At 40.4% G+C, this 23,848-nt stretch overlaps 2 protein-coding genes across 3 annotated transcripts in view; one reads left to right on the forward strand and one right to left on the reverse strand.

Annotated features, from left to right (window-relative positions):
- The window catches only part of LOC109487323 (chromatin assembly factor 1 subunit B-like), a gene marked incomplete at its 3' end in the record, with an annotated part of 47,769 nt that overhangs the window by 4,684 nt on the left and 19,237 nt on the right, over positions 1–23,848 (forward strand). The window lies entirely within an intron of this gene.
- Positions 208–18,699, reverse strand: LOC109487370. 2 transcript variants are annotated; one of them, XM_019791347.1, is made up of 3 exons: positions 18,560–18,699; positions 18,398–18,416; positions 208–2,083 (listed from the first exon to the last, which is right to left on the reverse strand). In XM_019791347.1, exon 3 carries the CDS (start codon positions 1,670–1,672, stop codon positions 716–718), a length of 957 nt encoding a protein of 318 aa, XP_019646906.1. In that variant the 5' UTR covers positions 1,673–2,083; positions 18,398–18,416; positions 18,560–18,699; the 3' UTR covers positions 208–715. The 2 variants fall into 2 exon arrangements, with proteins under 2 accessions (XP_019646906.1, XP_019646905.1); XM_019791346.1 differs by lacking the exon at positions 18,398–18,416.

The following is a 23,848-nucleotide window of genomic DNA, read 5'->3' on the forward strand; positions in this document are numbered from 1 at the left end:
ACATGCCACACATTGTACTACACATGTGCCACACATTGCACCACACGTGCCACACATTGTACTACACATGTGCCACACATTGTATCACGTGCCACACATTGTACTACACATGTGCCACACATTGCACCACATGTGCCACATTGTACTACACATGAGCCACACATTGTATCATACGTGCCACACATTGTACTACACACGTGCCACACATTGTGCCATGCATTGCACCACACGTGCCACACATTGTACTACACATGTGCCACACGTTGTGCCATGCATTGTACCACACACATGCATCATTCTGTTTCTCCAGTTTCTCAAGTGAAACAATGAAAGGCATCATAAAATTCAAGGTACTGTTAATACCAAACAATTCATTCTGCAGCTCTATCTCCCAGCATCATTGAAAGTTGTCTAATACAAAGAGCACATTACTGGAGTTGATGGCAGCAAGTTCTACTTCAGTTTGACTAGAGAGCTGCGTACTGTCTTGGCCAACCATTACAATTGCCCCCTGGTGTATTACACCAGTACTGCAGGCAAACCAGGCAGCTTAGAGGATTCTACATACACGACAGGTAATACTGTCCCTCTGATCGACGTTGTTTTCAATCGGAACATTCAGGACGTTGCCAACATTGACATTGATGTCGTTAGACTCGATGTTTGGGGCGTCATTGTCGATACAACTTTCTGACTGACTGTAGTACGAAACAAGTCAGCTGCTCTCGGCGTTGTCCTGTGGACGCCGGGCCACCTCTCGCTTCCACTTGGCCTTGGCCAGTTTGGGGCCGATTCCGACCACCGCGAAAGCGTACACCGGGATCTCCTTAGCGACCCGGAGCTTCCGGGCGTGGCTGACGGCCTTCTCGAAGGTCATGTTCCGCTTGTCCTTGACCTTGATGATGCCCCTCTTCTGATCCTGGAACTCGACCTCCATCAGCTCTTTTGGGCTCATCTGCGTGAGCGTCTCGGCGTTGGCCTGCAGGTAGCTGCGGTCGCTGTAGTTGGGTGGGCCGAAGCGTTTCCCCGTGTCCCGGTTGATGTGGCCCGGGGGCGGGTCGAACCCCAGTCGGGCGAACCCGGCCGGGATGTAGGAAATGTGGATCACGATCGCCCAGGGAACGTCGAGGAGCTGGATAGTAGGCAGCCTGTTCTCCTCGATCTGTATGGACGGGGGGATGAGAACCGGCGCAACTGCCTTTTCTATCTCCTCATCACCGTCGTCGCTGCTTTCTGTACGGATGGGTTTGGGTTTAGGTTCATCGAGGACCAGTTCTCGCGTCAGCCCCGGTCCGCTCGGAGACTGGAGGCCGAGGCTGTCGTTTTTCGGGGAGTCCCTCGTCGTGTCTTCTTCGCTGGAGAGAGGGTCGTCGCTGGTGCTCCCGTAGCCGTCCTTCTCGACTTTCGGGTGGATCAGGATGTCGGCGTAGTCGACCTTGTACTCGTACGCGTCCCCGATCTTATGCCGGACTGTCCTGATCTCGTATTCGGAGATCACCGAAACATTTGATGGGATGCTGGTCAGGAGGACGGCTTTGAAGCCAGCCTTGTTCAAGCCGAGTCCGATGGTGGGCGCGAAGTCGGCACCTCTCAAACGTGCCATCCCAGCTTTGGCAGTCTTTAGGGTGATCGCCATGATCTGTTTTACTCGCAAGTCCTCTGATGAACTCATCCTGGCAGCCAGGTTTTCAAAAATTTATTTCTAGGATGTTTATTGGGTCGGCCGATTACTCTCTCTTTGCAGCCAAGGGCTGAAATCGTGAGGAGCTTACAATTGGTGGGGCTAAATCGCGAGGGTTTGTTACAGCAGTCTTTCAGAGCTCTAGCGGCCTTGATACAACAATAATTCCCCCAGGTGCGGCCATAAGACTGTTACTGTGACTTTATTGACATGTCAGAAAAAGCTGTGCATGTGTTTTTGACTGGTTTCCTTGGAAACCTCGAGGCAAAGAAATGACGAATGTCAGTAGCAGGCAGATCCTGGTGGGCCGTCGGTGCACGGTGGTGACAGCTGGGGACGTGACTAACAGTTGTTGTCCTGGGTTGCCATGGAGCTTGTCAGAAGTCCTGCTGACTCACTCATCTGGAGAATATAGGAAAAAGAAGAACTTAATTTATTGCATAACAATTGTAACAGGTACAACATACAGCAAGGTTAACTTGTTTATAAGATAGTGTTGAGTTCTTAAATGTGCTTGAGGTGTAGCTGTCCTCAAACACAGGAACTCTGTGTCCCTTCCGAAAGCTAAGGACGTCCCTAACCATAGCTTTGAGGCTCTCATTTTCACCGAGTGAGGAAATGGCTTAAAATGCCATTCCCAAGGCATGTAACATTGGGGCCTGACAGGGATTCGAACCCAGAACCTTCTGGTTCTAAATCAAGAATCCTAAACACAACACCATTCATCTGAGTATGATTTAAAAATTTTTCTATGAATTTTACAAATTTACCAAGAATAATAATAATAATAATAATGGTTTATTCAATTATTAACATATATACAATACATACATTACAGTCCCACCTGGCAGCCAGAGGCTGAATTGCATGGGAGCTGTTTCCATGAGATTCATTAAAACAATCTCTGAACCATTATCACACATATTTAAAACATTTACGAATACAGGATAAATTTGACGAAGCATAAAAACATTCTTAAGGAGATCATTCTTAACGAAAGAAACATACTTGTAAAAAATGGTCTTCTTTTTAAGAAATTGGGCATGACAGCAAGCAGGGCACATCAATAAGAAATTATACACATTCAGCCAGCCTAACGCAATCATCTCCCTGCATCTTGACCTGATTATCCATATTGAAATGACCACAAGCACCATGTCTGTAACTTGGATACGCTTCAAGCTAGACCATTAAGGATTAATCTAGAAACAAATTGTCTATTCCACATTCTTCCTTGTGTCTCTTGTAGTGCTATAACAACAGCACTGTAGCCTGGTAGAAAGCACTTTGTTTGCATGAATACTAGTAAGTACAGACCTGAGGTACATGTAGGAAAGCAGCGAGGGTTGGGAGTGAGTGGGTAGAGATTGGGTTCCAGTTGATTGACAGGGTATGAGGTTGTGAGGAATGTGTACGGTGTAATTAGTAAATCATGGTATTAAACATAAACCAAGTTGCATCATACATCTACAATAGTAGTATATGCATTTTTCTATCAGGCATTTTTTCATGAAAAAAAATGCTGTTTCAATACATTCACAAACCCCAAACACTTCCTATACTATAGAAGTCTGAAATTTGTGATTTCTTGTTGAATGATATTTGCAACTTCAAAAGCCTTTTCCTCCCAGGCATTCATCATTTTTACGTCATTTTAAAACTGGTCATAACAACAGTATTCTAGTCATAATAATTGATGGTTTTTATCCTGGGAACTTCATGTACAAGGGCATGTTTTGCTGCGTCAGCCACGTCCACAGCACTTAAGTACCCAGCAACAGGCAGAAATGGTACAATAGGATTTACGTCAGTGCTTCTGTGCTGTCCTATAATTACCTGAACAGGCAATCGACATCCATCAACATGGTTTTTATCCTGCAAGCTTCACGTTCAAGGGCAAGTTTTTTTCCGCCAGATAACCACAAGATGTAACAAGATTTACGTCAATGTTTCTGTCCCGTGCGTCAGTAGGGAAATGTCCTTCTCAACTTGTCAAATTACGTCCTAGTTTGGTATTGTTGGTCTTATTTACAGCGCAGCACAGTGCAGTGCAGATTTGTAGGCTGACGTACGATTTTGATGTTTTCTTACTCCTACAGCCAAGAAAAAAGCAGCCAGGTTTATGTGAGATTGAGAAACCAAACAGCATTTTGCACTTTCAAATTTCTACTTTGGTATTGTCTTCTTTACAGTGCAGTCAGATTCGTAGTTCTTTGTACAATTTTGATGTCGTTTTGTACTTATTCCTTGCACAGCCAAATGTACTTAAAGATTTCTCAGTAACTATTGATTCTTATCTAAGTTTATCCAGATTCATGTTATTATATTGCGTTGTTTGCAACAATTTGCAACCGACCTCTGCCATGGATATAATAAAAAGACGGTATCTGTAAATTAGATTGTCCAATTCTTGCAGAGACGGCAGTTTTGGAGGTGAGAGAGTTGATCCCCTGATTATTGATCCTGAGTTTAAACCACACCTGCGACTCCTGTAGAACAGATAGACCCCATGGCCCTGAGGGTTTTATAATGGGGTGGTTTAAATTCTCATGGTAATCTGTAAATAAAGATGGTGATATTAGAAAAGGCGATGTAAATACTGTAAACCTTGAAATGTTTGGGACTGTTCTTCTTTCACATTTTCTTCAGTGGTGACTGTGAATTTGGTATGACACTGCAAATATGTTTTTCTAATGTAGTCCCAGTAAAAATTAAATGAATTTACTGTATTTTCTGTCTGTCTTTCCACCATTATTCGTTAATGCCATCACATTGTATTATTTTTGTCCTCACCTGTACAATTCTTTGAATAAGTAATCTGCTCAAATGTATAATGTCCTGAACTTCAATGTGTAAGCCTTGACCAGTATCTGATTGAGGTTTGTAGTTATGATTATGTATTTTCTCAGTTCTTTGTGCAGGCTGAAAGTAGTCCATTAAAGCGATCATAACTCCACATAGTGTGATAGAAAGAAACGTTGAGATTAATCATTAAGCCACTGAGGGTCTGTGACATGTTAATGCCGGTGGAATGGCAGCCGTGGGGCATCAACCAAAATGTCAGGATGTTAAAGGCATCCAGTGCAGTTTTTAGGGCTTGTATGGAAACCAAATTTTTCAAAGTCTATATTCTAGTCACTAATCTATATACTAAGTTGAAACAACACTGTCCCATTGTATATCGACATTCATGGAGCAAAAATGTTCAAAATTCTGATGAAAAACGGTTACTGTAACTTAATGTAAGGGCCCTGGACTGATTTTTAGGGTACTATCCAGAAAATTACATGTATGAAAGGACTTGTTTCTGTAGCTTTAAATGCCCAAAGTATGAAATGCTGATTTAAATGTGCTAATGTGAACTAGTATGTGTCAATATAACAAAGATTGCCTTATTCAACATATTTCCAGTTTTGCTGCACTGAAATCGTATTGGATGCCTTTAATGCCTCTGGAATGACAGCCATGGGGCATCAACCAAAATGTCAGGAGGTTAAAGGCATCCAGTGCAGTTTTTAGGGCTTGGAAACCAAATTTTTCAAAGTGTGTATTCTAGTCAGTCACTAATCTATATACTAAGTTGAAACAACACTGTCCCAATGTATATTGACATTCATGGAGCAAAAATGTTCAAAATTCTGATGAAAAACAGTTACTGTAACTTAATGTAAGGGCCCTGGACTAATTTTTAGGGTACTATCCAGAAAATTACATGTATGAAAGGACTTGTTTCTGTAGCTTTAAATGCCCAAAGTATGAAATGCTGATTTAAATGTGCTAATGTGAACTAGTACATGTGTATGTATGTGTCAATATCATAAAGATTGCCTTATTCAACATATTTCCAGTTTCGCTGCACTGAAATCGTACTGTATGCCTTTAATGCCTCTGGAATGGCAGCCGTGGGGCATCGACCAAAATGTCAGGAGGTTAAAGGCATCCAGTGCAGTTTTTAGGGCTTGGAAACCAAATTTTTCAAAGTGTGTATTCTAGTCACTAATCTACATACTAAGTTGAAACAGCACTGTCCCAATATTATGTATATCGACATTCATGGAGCAAAAATGTTCAAAATTCTGATGAAAAACGGTTACTGTAACTTAATGTAAGGGCCCTGGACTGATTTTTAGGGTACTATCCAGAAAATTACATGTATGAAAGGACTTGTTTCTGTAGCTTGAAATGCCCAAAGTATGAAATGCTGATTTAAATGTGCAAATGTGAACTAGTACATGTGTATGTATGTGTCAATATCATAAAGATTGCCTTATTCAGCATATTTCCAGTTTTGCTGCACTGAAATCGTACTGTATGCCTTTAATGCCTCTGGAATGGCAGCCGTGGGGCATCGACCAAAATGTCAGGAGGTTAAAGGAATCCAGTGCAGTTCTTAGGGCTTCAAAGTCTATATTCTAGTCACTAATCTACATATTGAGTTGAAACAATACTGTCCCAATGTATATCGACATTCATGGAGCAAAAAAGTCCTTTAATGCCTGTGGAATGGCAGCCGTGGGGCGTCAACCGAAATGTCAGGAGGTTAAACTTGTGAGGAGGAGAAGTTCAGAAAGGAGCGTGTCCATGAATCAAGCCGTCCTCTGGGCCGGACCTGTTGGTCAGGGCAGGTGCAATTTACGGTAATGTCTTCTCTGACATTTCCCAAACGTCTGTATTGCAAGGACGCTCAGAGGGTGATGGGGAGAGTGGGAGCAAATATACTGGACTGTAGTCAGAGGGTGCAAACTGCTATCAGAGTGGAATATTAGGCAACACCATCTTGATTTGTTGGTTGTCATATTTTGTGTGATATGTGATATGTGTAAGGAAAAAAGCCAGGCCTGGGCATCCTCTGACAGCCCCATATGCTGTCATAGGAACCACAAAGTTAACATGCCAGGCTATTATGTAGTTTATATTTCAAACATTCAGTTCATACAGTGTACTCCAATTTTTTTCTTTTAATTTACAGTTGGAACTGGTCTAGCCTTATCAAATTTGAGCACATGAGGACTTAGGCCTACTGTTACAGTAGCTCTTGCACAACTGTGTGGCCCAAGGGTAACTTATAGAAATGGTGATGGGCGCCACCTCATACACCAAAACGTATGTGAAGGATTAAGTTAATATTAATGGTGACCAAAACAAGGATACCCTACAGAGTATGCACAATTGCTATATCAGGACTGGTGTTTTATGAACAAGCAGAAAAACTATTTTCTCAAAAGTTTAATCAATAAAAAAAGAGCATAATACATGTACTGCAGGAGCAAAGGTGAGTCAGGGCTTTAGTTCCTGATTGGATTAGTAAATTGACAGGCGATTGGTTAATGTATTAGTAAATCAAGAGGTGATTGGCCACTGCCACCATTTGGAAGACGTATAGCCTCGCGGACCTTGTAAAACGAGCAGGCAATCTCGTCCAATCGCTCGCGGGGGATTCGCAGCTGGGTCTAACAACCCGCTGGGCTCTGTCCGCCCAGGCCTTTATTGAATATTCCGCTGACTTCAAATTGCTGCCTCATAACTGGCAGGATGAATGTCCAGGCCCAGCGAGGGGCAACAAGTGGTGGATTGTTCGCTCGTCGTTTTTTTACTGGCGGTCGAGGTTACAGCAAGTGGCAGGATTTGTGACATCTATTCTTTACCGTTGATTACTGAGGCAAAAGCCAATTGCAAACTTGCTTTTTTGGTTAGAATGGAGCTTCACATTGTGTTAAAATTGGAGCTGTTACATTCCCAAAAAGAGGGGAGATGTTTTCAACAGATTTGCAATGTATCATGTATATTTACAGCAATAACAATTTGACACATGTTCATATGATATGGCGAGTCCTTTGTTGAACAGCACAAGTTGAAAGGTTCTCTCTCACACACACACACACACACAGAAGGTAAAACGTGTCTTGTGCAATCAATTTTCAATGTTACTTGCACCAGTGCTGGTATATGCAGATAAAACATATTTTGAGCCCAAGATTAAGAACCCTAACATAAAACATATGTTGCTAGTTTCCATACAACAACACTGCCCTCCCAGCTGTTGCGTGCTGCAGTGAGATAACACAAGTACAATCACACTCCAACAATGCCTGGCCTAACAAGACGGTTTTTATCGTAAGAAAAGCACCTAAGAGACGTGTGTGGAAAACTGATGTGGCAGTTTGAAATACTCTCATCATTGAATCATGTCACATCTCAATCTGAAGCAGTCATTGATGAAAGAATGAATGACGCTCAGCTTTTGCAGTTTGAGCATTCAAATCACATTTCACAGGCTTTCTGAGAAATCAGTCATGGGTTGTGATTAAATCAGTTGTCCAGGAGTGGAATTCATCTTCATCATTAGAATCTCATTATAAAAGAGTTATTACATACTAGCAGGACGCCAATAGAAAATCCTTGGATGCTGGCAAGCTTAAGGCTTGAAGCTGAAGAATGGCTTTGGGGATTTCTTTCCCAAGGATTCTTTGTTTTCATGTTTTCACTCGTACTTGAAAGTAGAACATTTTTCTTTGAGGTGCATGTACAGAATTAAGATGGAATTCTACCTGTGCCTGCTTTCTACGTTTGTTCAAGGCATAGATAAATTAATGCAGTTTGGGCCCTGAGCTAGACTGCTTTTTCAAACAGTTAATACATGTACATACTCTGTAGGTATAGAAACTCTGTTAGAACTTAGACTAGTTGAAAATAAGTGTAGCAGTCATCAATTCAGCGTGGTGGTCCTAAATAATAGCGTGATGGTCTGATACGCTAAAATGCACTAGCCAGAACTGTGCCAGACTATTCTTCAGTCATTTCCAACGGCTGTAGACGATTGTTTTTTCTGGGCACGTAGTTCCGAGCCCTGGAGGCCGTCACCTCACACCAGGCCCTGGATCCTGCTGAAGTGCTAAAACCTCATTACCAGCGGAATCACATTTTCACCTCTCCCTCACCCTAACGTCTGCTCCTGTGTATCCCGTTCTTGGAACCAGGCCAGCTTCACAAGAACAATATTCTGTAGTATGGTTCTCTTTAAGGCCATACCAATTTAACTTGTTGGTCCTCAGATATGTTTTTAAAGTGAAGCAACAGGGATAAATTTCTGCTCCTGATATCTTTGAGCCAGGCCAGCTTTATTTCACAATCAAGAACACTGTTCTGTAGAATGGTTGTCTGTAAGGCCACACCAATTTAACTTGTTGGCTTTAAGATGTATTTATTGCATTGTGACATTGAGTACTTGCCCGTCAAAAGAGACGGAGGGCTCATGTACAGGGACGGGCACGGGCTTGCCTTGCCTTGCCATGCCAGTAATAACGCAGGCATGATAGACAGCTTCACATCCTTTACAAAATATTGAAGCAACCTGGAGGTTAAAAAAATACCTGCTCCCTGTCTATATCCCATTGTCTATATCCCATTCTTGGAGCCTGGCCATCTTGTTGCGCAGGAATAATATTCTTTACAATGGTTCTCTGTACATGTAAGGCCACACCAATTTAACTTGTTTCTTCGATGAGAGAAAATATGAAGCAACCATGTTTAAAAAATGTCTGCTCCTGTATATCCCATTCTTGGAACCAGGCCAACTCCCCCTTTTAAGTCAAAGAGCCTTGTAATTATCCTTAACTTAAGAAGCTTTAGAATAGTGGGATTTTTTTACTGTAATGGACATTTTCCTGTATGTAAACTCCTAATAGTATATACTTACACAGATGCACCCTTCATTTCTACCATAGCTACGTTGTACACATACATAGTTGCTATCATCAAGGAGGTCCAATCGGTGTGATTGAAACTCCCTGCCATTATTAAGTCAAGGAAGTAGTTAACTACAAGGTTTAAAATCCCTTTTTTGGCCAAATGACTGCGTGTGAGAATGAAATTGCCTGCAATCTGTAGCGAGATTGTGCTGTAAATTGGGTAAGGCCGGATTTCAGCAATTTTGGGGCATGTGGCAGTCCAATTTTCCATGTAACTTACTTCTACCGGGTATTTTTAGACTACATGTAACGACATGTATGATATATAATCACATATTTAGTTGATAAGCATGGATTACATGTATAAGGGCTGCCAATTGCAAGCATACTTGTGTGTAGAATAAAATATTAACTTCTGCATTAAAAGCAATGAGTACATCTATATTACAGATGCTTACATGTAGAACAGTTATTTCAAAATGCATCACAGTTTGACTCAAAATGGTGATTCATATTACCATGTCTAAGACCTCTCAATTTTATGTACTAAATGGCAGCTATCCAAGTCTTGTCTCTGACTGCAAATTACAGCTTTCAGACAAGTCTTGGATATCTCATGCGCTGTAAATGTATGGAATTGAGAGTAAAGCATGGTTTGCCTCCCCCAGTCTTGGCAGTCTAATGACAGTTAGTTAATGGAGAGATCTCTCAGTATGGATCAAGACAGAATGAATTACTAGTGATACATGTATATAGACCTACCACAGCTACAGCCAACAAAAATGATCAATCATAATTTACTATAGCCTGAGAGGCTGAGACAGTTCGCAGTGTTTTAAAGTAAGACTATTCAGATGCAAATATTCATGTAGTACTACACATGCACATGTACAACTATTCTCAAATGATAGTTGCATAGTGTATGTGATTCTCAACCTCACAGTCTCTGACACAGTATTAGGTCACTCTGTAGTTAGTCACTGATCAGTTGTAATGATGCTATTGCTTTTTAATTTGACTGCTCTTTCGTACTGCAATTATATTGTTTGCCTTGCTCCCTTGTGTGATTTAGAATCTGCATGAATTATTGACTGAAAGCCTTACGGCAGAAAGCAGTTTACAAGCACACAAATTGTTACAAGTTTCATAGTATTTCTTTGTGGATGCCACTGTCCTTGGTGCTAAATTATCTGTTACTTTGCATGTCTTGCATCTACGTTTGATATCAGTTTTTTTTTACTAGTGAAGATTAGATTTTAAGAATTGAAGGCTACCAAGTGATCCAATCAATTTATGTTATTCACTAATACAAGTCCTAAATAATAACCAGGGTAATGATTTTTAACTATTAGTATTACAAGGATATATGGAATTATTTGATTTTTCAATAGATTTTTTAATATAAATATACCAAGGAAGACTTAAGACAATGATATCTGCTTCTAGCACAAGTTGTTTTCCAGTGTGTATAGCAGCTGTGAAGGTGCATTGACCTCTTCAGCTTGTAGTGTGTGTTAACATTATTAGTATCAGGTTGCCAGAGAGCTTTCTACCGCAAAACATCGTCAGCTAGATTAACGCTACTGATCTGTAGTCTTGCTGTGCAACCACAAGGTCATAGTTCTGACCTTCACCTGTTTATCAGGGTGTAGATGTCTAGTTGGTTTACAGCTGATCTTGATAACACTTTTAAGTGCCACTTTTTTAGTCACATTGCCTTTTTCATGCTGTAGCGGCAGTGGGTTGTTATTCCACTGTGTCTGTGTCACGGTATTGGAAGTCGGAGCCCGTCCCTCTCCTTTCATTGTCTTTTACTTTCCCATCTGAAGTCAGATGCCCATTTTACACCTGGGTGGAGTGAGGGAATCCGCGTGTAAAGTGCCTTTCCCAAGGACACAATGTCTGACCAGAAATGATCGAATCTGTGACCTCTCGATCTCATGATCATGTCCATGAGATTTAGGGGTCATCTGCCAGGACTCAGCTATCTTTGTAAACTTAATAAGCATTTCGTATACACAGAAAATTCTAAAATTTGTGATGTGCTTTCTTTATAACTTCCAACAGCCATCAATTTTCAATCATGTGGGGTCGTGTGGCGCAGTCGGTAGCGCGTTCGGCTCACACCCGAGAGGTCGTGGGTTCGAACCCTGCCCATGTCACTGATCTTGTGCCCTTGGGAAAGGCACTTTACACGACTTTTCTCACTTCACTCAGGTGTAAATGAGTACCTAGCTTCGGTTAGGGACGTCTCTCGGATAGGACGTTAAATGGAGGTCCCATGTTTGGGAGAGCCACACCCCACGCACGTTAAAGAACCCACCGCACTTATCGAAAAGAGTAGGGGACCTTCCCGGTGTGAGTGGTTCAAGCCTTACAGTCTGGTCTCGGGGTTGACATCTTTGAAGAGGTGATTGTCACCTGTTATGTCAATCCTTCCACAAATGTGGTAACTCGTCATAAAATAAAATAAAATAAACCCCTTTTAGTGTCATAAAATTCACTAAGATCACTCAAGATAGGGGCGTGGGGTAGGCTAAAAGTCAGAACCTGCAGAGATAGCAGTAATTCTCGCCACGTGCAGTGAACCAATTTACACTTTCATCATGTGAGTTTTCTATTAGATGACCTCCGAGTTTTGAGATATTGATTTTTAGATGATGGCATGACAGATGCACCCTGGGAGGGTGTGCGGAATTCTGAAAATTAAGGGAATATTGCAAAAGGCCAAATAAGGGGGTATACCCACCACAATTTGATTTCTTGATTCTTGAACTCTTGTTTGCTTAATTTTTTTCTGATTTGCATTGGGAAAAAAAACACATCAGGTACTATTTCAGCTTCTGAATCACCCACCAAAATGGTCATATTTTGGCACCAACCAACCAATATGTACAGTTTTAGTTTTAAATGTGATGAATTGTCTCTTCCTCACCACATTTTTGCAATAAAACTGTGATGGTATCTTTATGAAAGACCCAAGTCTATCTTTAATGGCCTGGGACATTACGTTCATTTGTTAGATGAGCGCATTTGTCTTTCATTGTCCGAAGAGCATTCACTGACAATCCAGATGATTGGAAATTTCGCCCTTGACTTTGATTCGGCACCGTAATGAAACCAAGACATTCCATCTCCTGTCCTATCACCTCCAAAGTGATGAAGGTATTGACCGTGGAGAAAGCTTTTAGTGCTGAGTAGTTTTCCCATAGGGAGTTAATCCCTACTGAACCTGACTGGCTGTAACGTGTCTGTTTGTTATAGTTGTGTTGAAGGTTTTAGAGATGGTTAACAACAGAAAGGAGAATTTACATATAATTTATAAATGAGTGCTATTTTTTTTCAAGTCCATTACCGAAAATCCAGTATCGTTTTTTTTAATGGCTGAACCCCAATGCTTTACAAGTCCAGCACCAGTCTAGCATATTGGTACACACACCTAGACATGAGTCCTTCTGAAAGTTTTGCAAAGCAGGCTTTTGTATATACATGCATACCTTTGTGTGTGTAAATCTTTTAAACCTGGGACACACCCACTAACTAAGAAAAACGTCTTCTGGTTAATAATCATATTTGAATAAAATAAATCTTACCCCTCCTTCTGAACATTTCTTTGACCAGAAGTTGAAATACTACAACAGAATCTCAAAGCTTCAAAACATTCAACAATTTAGAGTGGGATCCTACACATTTGTACATGTACATGTATATCCAGTGACATTGTGTTGAAAATCCCCCCAGCCTTGTGGCTGACCCTTGACCGTGAAACAGTCCCCATCATTAGCGTGTGATGTCTGAGGGAGTACTGCAGATCCCGGATCAGTGGTGATACTGCACAGAGCTTAGGCCTAGGGAAAAATATGGCGTGTGTCCTGTTTCAGTCCTGAAAACATTAGGGTCGGTAGGTACTAGTGATTTTTTTTCCTTTTTTTTTCATTAGACTTTGGCAATCTCTATTGATCCAACTTATACAATACACTTTAACAAAGTAGAACTTGCATGAAGAGACATGTATTTTCAATGTCAATGGTAGAAAACCAATTGTACAACGTTTTATCGCTCAGGTATCAGATCATGGAGCTAGGAAATGTTGATCACCTCAAAAATATATGTCCCTTGCAGGGGTCCACCCCCAAAAAAGTCCAGGGTTGGCAGGTTTTTCTAGGGTCAGTCGGGAAACAGGAAACACAACATTTTTTTTCCTAGGCCTCAGCGATGATACTGCCCCTCGAGAGTTAACCATCATGAATTATGCAGGCTGATAAATGGAGGGTGTCAGTGAAGGTCTTATCTCAGGATTCTCTCAGTGTCTGACCTGGCAGCACTCACAACCAGGCGTGCTAGAATGTCTAAGACATGCACCTCGAGTTACATTTGTAAGACGTTCCCAGTTTCTAAGGGTGTCGGTGAAGGTCTTGTCTTGAGGATTCTCTCAGTGTCTGACCTGGCAGCACTCACAACCAGGCGTGCTAGAGTGTCTAAGACATGCACCTCGAGTTACATTTCTAAGACGTTCCCAGTTTCTAAGGGTGTCGGTGAAGGTCTTATCTCAGGATTCTCTCAGTGTCTGACCTGGCACCACTCACAACCACCCGTGCTAGAATGTCTAAGACATGCACCTCGAGTTACATTTGTAAGACGTTCCCAGTTTCCAAGGGTGTCGGTGAAGGTCTAATCTTAGGATTCTCTCAGTGTCTGACCTGGCAGCACTCACAACCAGGCGTGCTAGAATGTCTAAGACATGCACCTCGAGGTACATTTGTAAGACGTTCCCAGTTTCTAAGGGTGTCGGTGAAGGTCTTAACTTAGGATTCTCTCAGCGTCTGACCTGGCAGCACTCAGAACCAGGCGTGCTAAGGTGTCTTAGTAACTGTGTATGTCTTAACTGGAGGTGCATGTCTGAGACAGTTTAAAGTATTACCATTACAGGGCTTAAGTGCTGGGTGCATACATATGCACCTTAGTGCAGTTAAGTTGGAGCTGTACAGGTGTTTCTGAGGCCTACTTGCACTGGTACATATAGCATGATGTGTGTGGATTTTTATTTGCTGCAATGACTTACCACGTAAGAAGTACATGTGTATAAATGAAATACTGTTTCTGAACAGTTATATTATGATCCATACACCAGTGCAGGTACATGTATGCAAAAAAAAAAAGGATTTGGAGCCCTGCCTTATAACAATATAAGACTTAATCACGGAGATTGTAACCCCCCAGGACCTAAGGTTCCTCAAATTTTTAAAAATTCATAAGTAATGTATGGCCAATCTTCTTTATGCATAGTTTTGCAGGGTTCTGCTATCTGTCCAATTCTTTGTTCTCTTAATTATTTATTTCTTTCTGGGCAAGAGAGAAATATGGTAGTGCTTTGTTCGTGCCCCCCTCTTAATCAATAATGGATTTCTCTTGTGGTTTAATCGTTTTAGATCCCTGGGCCAAATCAGTACAGCTAAGGGCTCAGATGCCATTAGATTCTCTAAATGCATTCAAGGGCAAAGATTTTATCAAGGTAATGCACCCATATATGTAATACTCCCAATTCCCCCTAAGTGTGCAATGTAAATTATTTACGACCAAATGGTACCTTGATAGGTGTTGAGTAGTGTACCATTCTGTAAGTTCTACTAAAGCAAGACTGATAGTGACAGTTGGGGCAGTTATATGCCTCCATTTGGACTAGTGCAGGGCACGAAATACTGGGTGCATGTGCACCTTAGTGTACCCAAATTTGGAGCTGTGCACCCAATTTTTCTCTGGGTGCACTGGTGCATCCACATATTTTTGTAGGTATTTTTGTACATATCAAATGTATGATAGTACAGGATATTCTTGGCATCTAAGTGTCAGACAAATTATAAAACCTTTATTGTAGTATTTGTTTAAGATTTTGAAGTTATTTCCCATTTTCGATTCAAGCTCAGAAGAGGAGCAATAAGATCTGTAATTATGTTTTGTTTTATATGGTGCACCCAAAAGATATTTTGTGCACCCAATTTTTAGGTTGGGTGCACTGGTGCACTTATTTCCAAAAATGAATTTCGAGCCCAGGTGACAGTTGGGGCAGTTATATTCCTCCATTTGGACCATGTGGCTGCCTGCGTTATGTATTTGTGTCAAGGGTTTTATAGCTTTGCCGCTCGATAATTGTGAAATGGAAAATGTATTAGTATGTTCCATTAATGCATAATCGTTATATAAATGCTTTTTGCAACAGGCTTGCAGTGTATTAGATGTAAAGCAGAACTGAGATTTGGGGTGTTTTGGAATCCTGGTCAATCACTTACACAATTTAAAGTAACAACATGGAAAATTGAATTGCTGAAATAATCATTTTGTGTTCTTTAGATTACAATTTCCACCTTGTTTAAGCAGAAAAGTAAGCTTCTGCTGGAAGAAATTCCAAATTCTGGGTTCTAAAGGCAAAACAACATGCATAGGCAGAGAGTAATTTTGCCTGGTAGAAGTTGACATTGGGTCTGTCCTTGGTGCTGAATGTTATCTACGTCTATGTGTTGAATACTATCTAGCTGTATCTGGTATCTGTAAAGGTTATTTCAATAGTACCAAATACTCTATTGACAAAACTGATTCATTTGCAGTATCCCTGACCTTGGTACTGAAAAGGTCTCCATTTCAGTTTATCCTACAAAATGTGTTGTGCTTAATATTTGTGGCTATTTTTATTCATCTTACAAATTCCTTCTTTGTTTCATTTTGCTTTCTTACTGAAAGAAAATACTGTGTTTATCCAGATGTTGGTTTTGTCTTACTGATGTATCATATGTCTTACGTGTTTCACATGAGTGAATTTTGACCTTTTGCGTAAGCAACAGTTCTTACAGGCCTTAGCTCCAGGGCTCACTTTTGTCCTTTCTTCAGTATTTATAGCTTCTTTGCTCATTACTTGTCCCTGGTGAAGAATGAGATATTGTTCAAGTGGCCATTTGACAGAGTCTTTTGTCCCTACCACTGAATTCTATAGAGAGTAGTTGGCCATTATATGGTGCTCTTTGTCCCTTGTGCTAAATCACAGTGAAGCTAAACCTCCCATTCTAGACTGCTTCCTGTCCCAAGTGATCACTGCTAGCTACATGTATTAATTCCAAATTTGGCATTTCACAGTACAGTGCCTCCTCTATGTTTTGATCTAGCTTTATATAATATCTTATTCAAATTTGCCATGTTACAGCACAGTGCCTCCTACTCCTAGTGATAAAGCTATCCTATATGATTTTGCAATTTTACAGCATAGTGCTTGTTCTACCTTTTGAGAAAGCTATCATATTCAAATTTGCCATTTAACAGTACAGTGCCTCCTCTACCATTTTGATAAATCTATCTTGTTCAAATTTGCCATTTTACAGTACGTTGCTTTCTCTATCTTCTAATAAAGCTATAGGAGTAGCGTTTGCCATTTTACAGTACAGTGCGTTCTATCTATCCCTCTTGGTAAACAGGTATGAAAGCCGAAACCTATATATATATCTGATTCAAATTTGCCATTTCATAGTACAGTGCCTCCCTTCCCTGTGATAATCCTATCGTACTCCAATATATGATTGCACAACGAGTGCTTGCTTCTCTGATACTGAACGCTATCTCGTACAACACACAATTTCCCAATCTTACCTGTCTTCAGTTGCCACCTCTTTTGTATGATGAGCGATGATGGAGCTAATGATATCCCTGTAATCTCCTTGCAATTACCAAACAAATAACCTGGCTGGAAGCCTAGTTCCTGTGATAGAATCAACTGTCTTTCTCTATTTCCTGGCTGATCTTTGTCTAACACAATTACCATTTTCCAGCCTCCTCTAGTCTAGATCTTCTGTACCCAGGAAAAAAACACCTGCACCTAACCTGTACTGGTCCATGTACTGGGTATGTGCAGGTTAGTGCAGGTAAAATTGGAGCTGTGCAGGTATTTGTCATATCTATCTGCACCTACATGTAAGCTGCACTGGCATGAAGATTTTTATTTGCTGTATTGACTGTTACCACCATCTAAATGTAAAAGAAACAGTGGTAATGGTTTCTGAACAGTTTTAGTATCATCCATATGCATGCTCCTTATTATTTTTTCTGAGTGGTGTATATGAAATTTGTCTGGTGCAGGTAATTTTCAATGTTTCCTGCACATGTGGAGAAAAAAGGATTTCGAGCCCAGCTAGCCAAGACTTGATTGCTTTATCCGCATATAATTTCCTGCCATAATGAGCCAAACAATAGGTCCCAATCTCCTCCATTACTGTGCTTTTTTGATCCCCTCTAACCACGTTTCTATTCACTGTACGCATCTCCAGCCTTCCCCCTTTGTCATGCTACAATGATATCACACAGTGTTATCACTGCCAGCTCATTTTTGCATTTTATGGCAAGTTCTGCGTCTTTTTAGTGACATTTTTTCTGTGGGGATAGCCAAGCTAGACCGCATGCTATGCTCCAGCCATCCTCCTTTGTCATGCCACAATGATATCACACAGCGTTAGAAGCAGTGTGGCATTTCTGCGTGCCTTTATGACTAACCCCCGTCCCTGGCCTGCATTGCGTGTCAGTGTAAATCATGTGCCGTGCAAAATCACCATATTGCCGGGTAATCAGCTAGACATAAAAATTCCCCATAGCATGGTCAGCTGAGACACAGCCTAAATTCATGCCGTCCCACACACAGGCCAAGATCTCATGATCTCATATGCACACAACATCGTCCATTCAACAGATGGGAGTATTTGCTGTTCTCCTGTACTACCAGAATACACAGATATATACATATGTGTATATGAGAAACCCTTGTGCTTCTACTGTACTAATTGCCCTTTTATTGACTATGATATTTTATGGCCAAATAGACTGGTAACGATTACTGGTTACTGATGACTCCCCTATATCCGTGACAAATTCATCAAAACATCACCCACAAAGACACTGAAAAAAACAAGAATTTCCCTGGTTTCCTACATTTAGATAGCAGTATTACATGCGTGTATTGATATTATTGATATAAAGCAGAGAAAGGCAAGCTCACCAGACTGCTTGTTCAGCACCTGTTACGGGAGTGACAAATTTATCAAAACATCACCTTTTGGAAAAGCTGCAAGATTTTTCCTGTACATATCCTAGATGGCTGAATTACATGCATGTGAGATTGTATTATTGATAATATTAAAACAGAGAAAGGCAAGCTTACCAGACTGCTTGTTCAGCACCTGTAGCATACATGTACGTGTACCAGACTCAGCCAGCTGCCTGCTGTACAGTACACCGTCCGATGTCTACTGTGACTTCTCAGAAAGACGGCGTGTAGCGTTGGAGTCTGCCGGAGCAGTGCACGCACACGGGGAGAGCCACGCGTCACGCTTCGGCCTGCTGTGCCGTGATTGGCCGAGGGCTACCTGGCTGATACTGTTAATTCGCTTGACATGCTCAATTGCTGCGGTGAGATTTACATGAGGAAGAAACCATTTGGATTCATTTAGAGGGGGTGTTAGGATCCTTTTTTTTTAGCTTGACTTAAATGAATATTAATGAACATGAAAGGACAGTTCACTACATGTAGATGTGTTTTACCATAAATGAACCTGACACAAGGTAGAGGTGATTATTCATGATTATAAAAGGTATCAACGATAATCAAATTTTCACACATGTATAGTAATACATGTAACATTAGATTATAGAGGGTCAGTGGCAGGTCCTATTTCATTTTATGCACTGAACTCAAATTTTCTGTCAAGATTGTTTTATTAAGCCAGGTTTTCAGAGTCAGTTAAAAATTACAGGGAGCAAAAACAATGTTAGTTTAAGACACATAGTGATAGTGACCTACATGTAATCATCCAACATAATCCTTAGATCTACCATAATTTTTCTGTCCAGTGGTATAGTACATTTGTAACTTAGGGTACATGTATATGTATACTAGCTATCCCTGGTAAAAATCTACATGTAGTACAAAACCACTGCATGTAGTACTAGTACTACTGAAGGCCCTCTAATCTAAATGATCGACTGTTTACCCGAGACAATTTGTACAGGTACAGTTTAGACCATTTATAATTCAGTTGCTCAGTTCCAGTCTGTCCAGTCCGATTGCAAGACCTTAACTCATCACATTCATATTGATGACTCCCCTATGCCTGTGGATTGAAATGTAAATCAAAATCTGATACACTAAAACCTACATACAACATGTAAGTAGGTATTATAACTGTACTATATCACTAAATGTACAATTTGTAGATTTGCAGACCTACCTACTTGTAAGTTAGACTGTCATTACTCATCTTGGACAGCTGTGGCAGGATTTATAAATTTATAGCAGAAATCAATACGATGTTGACAGCATCACAGGGCCAGTGTTTCCACCATTACCCTACAGGCAGGACCTTTTGGGAAGGTTGCAGGAGTATCACCAATATGTCAAGGCCCTCTGCTTTGTCTTTAGACCACACCAATTTGAAGGCTTGGTTCTGGGATTGGAAGTATTGTTTTGGGCTGTGCAGATTTTTGATGGGTTGGGTTTTTGTGTTTGAGTTCCAGACATTGCATCAGCCCACAAGACAGGAGACTTACATGCCATATGCGATATGACAAGAAGTCAAAAGGCTAAAGTAGGAATATGTGTGGGGAATTCAGTTGTGTAATATCTGATGACAGTACAATTCCCTCCACAGCTCCCATACTGATTCATGAAAGCCCAAAACACTTCTTGGAGGTCTAAAATCTCTGGTTTCCTGTTTTTAAACAGATTTCCCTACTCCTTCAAACTCCAGTTTGAACAGTTCAGTGCAGATTGAATAATACATGAAGTATATCTTCTAGATGTGACCAATTTTTTTTTTTTTGCTCCGCACCTACATATGTATGGGTAATAATGCATGAGTTTCTTCTTGTATTCAGGACAATTTTTCATGAGCTCAGACTCAGAGTCAGAAGCTTCCATCGCCTGATTTGCATGACTTTGAAATCAATAAAAAGCAGACGTTTAAACTATGGCAGTGGTGTTTGAAGTCTGTACATTCATGTATCATCCTTACTTAAAGCTTTGCTTCAGGCATGGTTCTGGAAAGGCTGTCAGAAACGCTCCTGAACTTGGCAGATATGCTCAAGTTTCAGGCTTTGTTGTCTGTGGTCTGGAGAATCTAATGCAGCCCATATATCATAATTTAACAGTCTCTCTGTATGTATAAAGGTGCAGGCCATATATCATAATATAACAGTCTCTCTGTAAAGCTAAAGGTGCGGAGGTGGCGTGACAAATAGGCTGTCACACGTCTTCTTCCAACTGTATGCTTTTATCTCACAGAGGACGTCACAGCCATTTCACGCAGATTTCCTTCCATGTGGTGTTTCTTTGTTAAGGCCAGATTTACATGTAAGAGCGTATAGCTTACTGGGAGGGCATAAAACCGTATATTACATGATACATGTACTAACTACAAGTACGTGTAACATATTTCTTCTTCCAGCTGTATGCTTTTATCTCATAGAGGACGTCACGGCCATTTCACACAGATTTCCTTACATGTGGTGTTTCTTTGTTAAGGTTAGATTTAAGAGCGTATAGCTTACTGGGAGGGCATAATACTGTATATTACATGTACGTGTACTAACTACAAGTACATGTAACATATTTCTTCTTCCAACTGTATGCTTTTATCTCATAGAGGACGTCACGGCCATTTCATGCAGATTTCCTTACATGCGGTGTTTCCTTGTCAAGGCTAGATTTAAGAGCGTATAGCTTACTAGGAGGGCGTAAAACTGTATAATTATGTACTAAATACAAGTATGTGTAACATGTCACACAGGCATAAACGCAGTGGTAAGGAATTACTAATCGATATTTCCTTCAAAGAGTGTTCATCTTTGTCATAAGAGCAGCTCATAAAATTTCTGATTGACAGTTTTATTGCTTATATGTCTTGTGAGGCAACACAAATCATCAATACTTTATCAGTTGAGAGCCCCGCTGTCAGAAACACAAGTCAACTGAGCTGTAGAGTAATCTAGATTTAGATAGGTATTATTGCAATTAATCTAGATTAAGCTTAATATACATCTTGGACGTCAGCGCTAAGCTGCTTTTGGCAGACTTTTTGATTAGCAATATGTTCTCTGGTTCCAGAAGAACTTGTCACACGCAATATTGGCAGTGTTAGAAATACCCATCTGCAGTCTGTATTTTGCAGACTCACTGACAATATTACAGAAGAAAAATCAAGCAACTTGCAATTTTGCAGACTGAATAAATCAGGATAGGGGTTCAATTGTGTCTATATAGTATATAATAATTGCTTAGGATCTTTTGTGCTTACTACTGACTTTATGACATGTACTAGTTATGCATGCATTTTCAAATTGCATGTAACATGTTTGCCAACGTGCAATTTTGTATGGCTTTGAGTCAGGGCTTAAATTAAAAGTGTATATCTGCAGAAAGCATTTCCAAATTGCAGAACAATATTGTGACATTCTGCAATATTGTAGAACACTGAAAAAAAGTATTTCTACCACCCCCCATGAATGTTTTATGGTGGTGTCAGTGTACCCTGTACAGCTGAATCAATCTCAAGCACCACTGAGTGCCCAGAGGTGCAGGAAATTTTATCGGCGGCACCATGCAGGGACAACAGATCAGGATTAATGTGATAATGATTGCACCGACATTGCAGCAGCTGGGCAAGAAAGCTTCAGGGATTCCAAATATCAAAAAACAGTCTGAAATGTTCGGGGAAATATTGTTTAAGCATGTCTACAAGACTCTATGAAGGAATGAGTAACAGATTAATGTGATAATGATTGCAACGACTTTGTAGCAGCTGGGCAGAAATCCTTCCGGGATTCCAAATATCAAGGAACAGTCTAAAATCTTGGGGGAAATATCAGGTATGTCTACAAGACACCGTGAAGGAATGAGTATTAAAGATTTCCTCTACTTTGTGGATTTGATTAATGATGTTCTATAGAAGAAAGGGAAAATGCCCTTAGGGTTTTTTTTAAAGGGAGTGATTTCAGATATTGGAACATGTGCAGCATTCGTATGAGATATTGACTTAAAGTTTTAGAAGTAAATCAAAACATCAGACTTGAAACTGAAGGAGATGGGTTTTAGAAATGTTACATAATGATTCTATCATCTAGAACTTAAAACAAATTTGCTCAGTGCTAAGAGACCATACACTACAAGACCACTGTACTAAGTTTGAGTTACTGGAACGCCATGACTTCTCAGTAAGTCGGAAACATAAATGTTCCAATCAAGCTGAACTCACTAAAAATCAAGACTAACAGATCCAATGGGAGAAGAGTTACAAATGCTGCTTGGGAACACTCCTTATAAGTAATCTGATGAATTATTCCTTATTAAAAGTTTTGATGTAAGTATGCATTCTAAAAATTCTTTCTTTGACTGTATGCAACTTTAAAAAGGCCCACGAGGCAAAAACTGGGTTGACATACGTGTAATAGATGTACATGTAACACAACGTTACTTCCATGTACATGTATGTGCATACAATATAACTTTGATCTCAAAGGAAATCTTAAGGTAGATCTCATGACAGAGGTATGACACACATACAGTCTTCAGGGTATGATAGAGAAAAACCAATATCAGGCACATGCGTCTTCTGAGCACCCCCCAGAGATGTGAGAACACTGCTGAAAACTGCTCCTGTCATCATGCCAAGAGTTTATGGCGACAATCTAACAGAACATTGTGAACGCTCCGGGCTGTTTTCATAGATAGTGAGAAACAGAATCAATTTTAAAGTTCCACAGATTTACTGATATTGCAGTCACTTTCCATATACCGTAAATGCATGTACTTTTGCAGTGGTATCATTTAACTGTAACAGGTCTTTTCAGGTTTTCACAGTGTTCAAAGTTTTGGTTGGAAACAATTCTGCAATACTGTATAACTGTGAAACACATACATGGTATAATTATAGGTCCCAGGAAAAACCTACAAAGTAAAACCACCGCAAAAGTTTCTGTATTTACAGTACGCCAAGAAAGTTTTAAGATGTTATATGTGTATTGCATTGTCACAACATTACTATGGCTCTAGGGTTTTTACGTGAGATACATGTGGAGTGCCTTTGACAGCCTTATCTTCTAATCAAACTCATGTCATACATCTTACATGTACTTACATGTCTGCTGAGTTGGCAGAGATCCCACGCTGACAATTCTGGTACCAGGCCAAGAAGAACGTTCCCTCCATCATTGTCAGTTGTGAGATTGGAGGGAGATAGTGTCTGTACTTCAGGGGATTTTTCACACTGCATGTGTCAGGGTTGTTGGGAGACCTGTGGGAGCAACTAATAGCTAAGTTTTCTTTGAAGCAACAGAGACTATTTTTCTTTGAAGAGCAGAGACTAGCTTGAGAAAAAAGATCTATCTATCTATCTATCTATCTATCTATCCATCCATCCATCCATCCATCCATCCATCCATCCATCCATCCATCCAT

Source organism: Branchiostoma belcheri, unplaced genomic scaffold (assembly GCF_001625305.1).
Source record: "Branchiostoma belcheri isolate BF01 breed outbred unplaced genomic scaffold, Haploidv18h27 scaffold88, whole genome shotgun sequence".
In the NCBI taxonomy this organism is placed as follows: Eukaryota; Metazoa; Chordata; class Leptocardii; order Amphioxiformes; family Branchiostomatidae; genus Branchiostoma; species Branchiostoma belcheri.